Here is a 4,525-nt window from a genome sequence, read left to right on the forward strand (position 1 = left end):
CACTGACTACTTAGGAAATAGCAGACTGGGTCCATATTTATAGATTGTCAATGACAAGGAATTTGCAGATGTTAATGAATATAGATCTGAACTTAAGTTGCAACAACCTTTCCCACTTTGAGATAAATAGTGCATGGAGGAGTAAAATGCAGATATTAATAAATCAGAGGAATACATTGTACCAGAGTATAAAGTTGGCAGTTTATACCAATGAACTTGAACAAAGCCACAGAAGGCCTGCTTGTCAAATTTACTGGTGACAACAGGTCTGGAGAAATGGCTAATGTTTTGTGTAATAGCATTAGAATTTAAGGTCTGTTTAGACTTCAAATTAACAGAATTAAATTAATATATGCAGGTATCAATTGGGTCTTCTGCTTATATATCATCTCTTAACAGAGCCTTTTTGACCAGTTATTTCTAATGTGACCTTTGGGATTTTCTACTCATCATCACTTCATCCTGTTTGGTTTTCATTATAGAATATCTCTTCCTAATGTTTTCCCCATGCATTTATTAGTTGATTTTCTTTTAAATATAACTTTACTAGAAAGTAAAATTCATGGAAACAGCAACCTGTTTAACTTTGTGTCACTGAGAGTGGAAAAATAACCCTCAGGAAATATTTGGTAAAATAATAAAATGCCCATTGATGCCCTTCTCGTAAAAATAAATTTAGCTAGTGCAGATTGGGGAAATACAACAATATTTCTTGTAAAACATGATAACTATACAATAATAGAAGTACTAGGTCCCAAAACGTATTCTGTAAATAGAAGAAAGAACAGATGGTTTTGCTAATCCATCGATCTTTCGTAAATCATCTAATTTCACCAGGAACAGCTTCCTCATCTATAAAAGAGGGTTAGTAATAGCTAAGCCCTCAGGGGTCTAAAAATGCATATGAAATAATTTTATAAACCATAAAGCACAAATGTGAGAAATTATGATTGGAGGAGGGGATGTGGTAGTTAACTAAATCTCAGTGTAAACCACCAATGTCTTGTGTGTGTTGAAAAAATAATTACATGCAAAAATTGGTTGCATCCAAAGAATAATGTACTTTTTGCACTGGCAAGACTCAAACCATATTATTGTTACTTTATCCCAGTTACATATTTTGCAAGATATTGACAGTTGTGTAAAGGAAGACCAAACAGATATAGGTGGGAGCTACTGTCATTTGAACAACATTGAAAAGAAGTACTAAAAAAAGAAACATGAGGGCATAAAAAGGAGGGCTGGAGCTGTGATGTTTATTTTGAATCTGTGAAGCATTGTCATGTGGAAGATTTATTCTGTGTAGCACCAAGATGCTAACTAGGGATTAGAGGTAAATGTCTCAAAAAGGCAAATCATGGCTTAAGATCTTGGTTTAATGTAAGAAACAGTTTTCTCACCTTTAGAGCACTCCTATAAGGGTGGAAGTAGTGAATTGTGGTGGTCAATCCAAGCTAGATGGGGACATGTCAGCAATGTTATCAGGAGGCTTCTACTCTTAAGCTGAAGTTCAGATAAGATTTCCAGGCTCTTCCCAAGTGCAAGATTGTAATTGCTCAAATGCAATATTTTTGCCATGTTTATTAAGAATAAAAGGATCATGAATTCACATTCTGACAAATCCTAGAATACTTATTATTAGAGATAAAACCAATGCATGAGAGAATGGCAGGTGACATCAGCCCTGAATCAATGGGAAGAAAGACCCAATGGGGTGTGGTATTTACCAGAGAGCGCACTTCTGCTTAGATTACTACATCCTACAGTGAATGTTTAATATCGTTTAGTATATTGGTAGTCTGTCTTGCTTGACAACATTAACTATGATCGTATTTGTGACCCTTGGCGTCCTTCAAGAATTTGTTGCTATATTTCATATGACACTTAACTATTGCAAATACAAATTTCAGCTAAAGAGACCCTTCAATTTAAAAACAGTCTCATTCTCCAATTTTAAGGAGAAAGTGAAGACGGAGACACCTTAAAGACTCAGCAAGTGCTAAATTGGCAAATGTCAAATGTTAAAATAAGTTTATATTAAATGTTAAAGTATTTGCCTGGAATGACTTTTCCATTGTCCTGCTTGAGAAACACAGAGATGCCTCCTTATTACTTTTATATTTGCTTTACAGAGACAAATGTATCAGCATGCTCTGTATTAACTGTATGTTAAATTTTTGTCCTATCCACACAGACTGATGCATGTCTGTGCATGGCTTATAATAAGTGCATGTAAAATAGAGAAAATAAGTAGAAAAGAGAGATTTAACTCCTCCCCCCCCAAAAAAAAAACAGATTAAATTACTTTTCATTACTTTTTTTTTTTTTTTTTCCTTCAGCTTCAGCTCTCCCTCAGCGCAGGAGGAGGCTGTGGGCTGCGGACTGAGTGCTGGAATGAGGAGTCATTGAGCTTCAGCTGAGCAGGAGGTAGCTTTCTCCTCCCGGTGTCATTGCTGCAGCCTCCAGTGCCGGGACCCTAGTTTCTCAGCTGCCTCTCTTCCCGGTGCAATATCGCCTGTAAAGACAGCAAAGCCGCCACAGAAGTTGCCCGGCAGAAGGCTCCGGAGGCATTGGCTCCGTAACTTTTCACGTCATTTTCTGCTCGGGAGCCCCTTCTCGCCTCTCCGCGCAGCCTTTCCCACCGCAAATCACCAGTGCTCATGGGGCAGGCAGAGAGGAGCTTGCAGCATTGAGCGGAACCGGACTCGAGCCCGTGATGTCCAGCACCAAATTGGAGGACTCCCCCCCTTGTCGCAACTGGTCATCTGCTTCGGAGCTGAATGAAACTCAAGAGCCCTTTTTAAACCCCACCGACTATGACGATGAGGAATTCCTGCGGTACCTGTGGAGGGAATACCTGCACCCGAAAGAATATGAGTGGGTCCTGATCGCCGGATACATCATCGTGTTCGTCGTAGCTCTCATTGGGAACGTCCTGGGTGAGTCTCCTCCGGGGCAGTCCTCCCAGGGGCCATCACCCCCCACTCCGCCCCGAGCTGCGAAGGCTCTAAAGAGACCCCTCCTTCCCCCTGGGAAGCAAACAAAGAGGTCTCTGCTCTCGGGTGGGGTTTTCTAATAAAATAATAATAATAATACAAAGTTTTCTGATTTTCCGAACCAGGACCGAGCCCTGGAAAGGTTATTCCCTGTTGTGCAGGAATAACAGGGAAACCGCGTTTCTTTTTCGAGCACCTAGATTACAAGCGCAGGGAAGGGGCCGCGGCAGGGATCTCCAGGTGGATTTTGTTGAGTGTGTGTGTGTGTGTGGGTGGGGGAGTCAGTCATCCCTTTGTGTAACGTGGCTGGGTGTTTCGGCAGGGGGTTGGGAAGAGGCAGAGCTTGCAGAATGCAAAGCTACCTCCCGAAGGAGAAAGCTCTCTTTGACTGTGGAAGTCACAAAGCATTTGTGAGCTAAGTGGCAATGCCCTTTGGCGAGGAGGTTTAGTCTCCAGTCAAGAGGTGGTTATGAACCAGCAGGGAGTGGAGACGGAGGCAAAGCAGGGAAGTGCACTCACTCATAGAAGCTGAATTAAACAGGAACCGTGCCTGGAGCAAGAAGAAGGAGGGGCATCGAGAAAAGTACCACAGAGATCTCAATCATCCATCCATCCATTCATTCATGCATCCACTCAGCAAAGTATTTTTTTTTTTTTTTTTTTTTTTTAGTCTGCTTGTTGCCAGGCTCCGGAATTATTCATGTCAACTGTTTGTTGTTGTTGTTGTTTTGTTTTGTTTTCCCCAAAGATGAGACTGAGCTTAATGCTAGGCTATTTGTCCCTGTCTAGGTCTGTATGCAAGCACAGGTTTCCTCGACCCCCACTCCCCTCCCCCTAAACAATTTCTGAGGGTTGGGGAGGGGGTGAGATGGCAACATGGTGAGTGCGATGATGGAATGTATTAGGGCAACTGGGGAATCTTCCTCCAGAAAAGGGGCTTTGGAAGGGAGGGATAACTTGAAATAAATTGTGAATGGAAGGAGAGTGTACCTTGATGAATGAGGAGTAGAAGGCTGGGAGACTTTTCACATGCAGAGGGCAGTGTGGAGGAAGTCTCTGCTGAAAATGACAGGAGATGGAGGAGGCTAGGAGTTGCTCTTGATTTTCAGTTATAAAATGGGAAATAGGTGAGTGAGGTGAGATAGGCTGGGAGGCTTTGCAGTCAAAAGCAAAGAACTTGTAGCTGCAATGGAAACTGACAAGGAAATTATCAGGCTTTCAGCACTAACCTGATTTTTACCTTCTCTCCCAAGTGTGTTGGTCTGGGTAGAAATCATCCCGATTCAGCAGGCAGAATAGATGATAGTGTGTGAATGAGAGGAGTTCTCCAGAGAGTTGGTAGAATGTTATCTGAGGAGACAAGAAACCTCTGAGAACTTTAGTACATTTTTAAATATTATTTTTAGACTGTTTTCCTTTGGTTGATTTAAAAGTAAAAGGAAATCTTTGTGGTATACTAACAAAATGAAACAAAAGTGGAAATACACATGATTAGGACTCTTGTTATAAGCATAATTCTGTTGATAATA

At 41.3% G+C, this 4,525-nt stretch overlaps 1 protein-coding gene across 1 annotated transcript; it reads left to right on the top strand.

Moving 5' to 3' along the window:
* Positions 1 to 2,456: 2,456 nt before the first annotated feature.
* Positions 2,457 to 3,446, top strand: LOC108515780 (orexin receptor type 2). Its single transcript, XM_017852927.1, has one exon. The coding sequence runs from the start codon at positions 2,717 to 2,719 to the stop codon at positions 3,074 to 3,076; it is 360 nt and encodes a 119-aa protein (XP_017708416.1). The 5' UTR covers positions 2,457 to 2,716; the 3' UTR covers positions 3,077 to 3,446.
* Positions 3,447 to 4,525: the final 1,079 nt, after the last annotated feature.

Source organism: Rhinopithecus bieti, unplaced genomic scaffold (assembly GCF_001698545.2).
Source record: "Rhinopithecus bieti isolate Rb0 unplaced genomic scaffold, ASM169854v2 scaffold_35860, whole genome shotgun sequence".
Classification (NCBI taxonomy): Eukaryota; Metazoa; Chordata; class Mammalia; order Primates; family Cercopithecidae; genus Rhinopithecus; species Rhinopithecus bieti.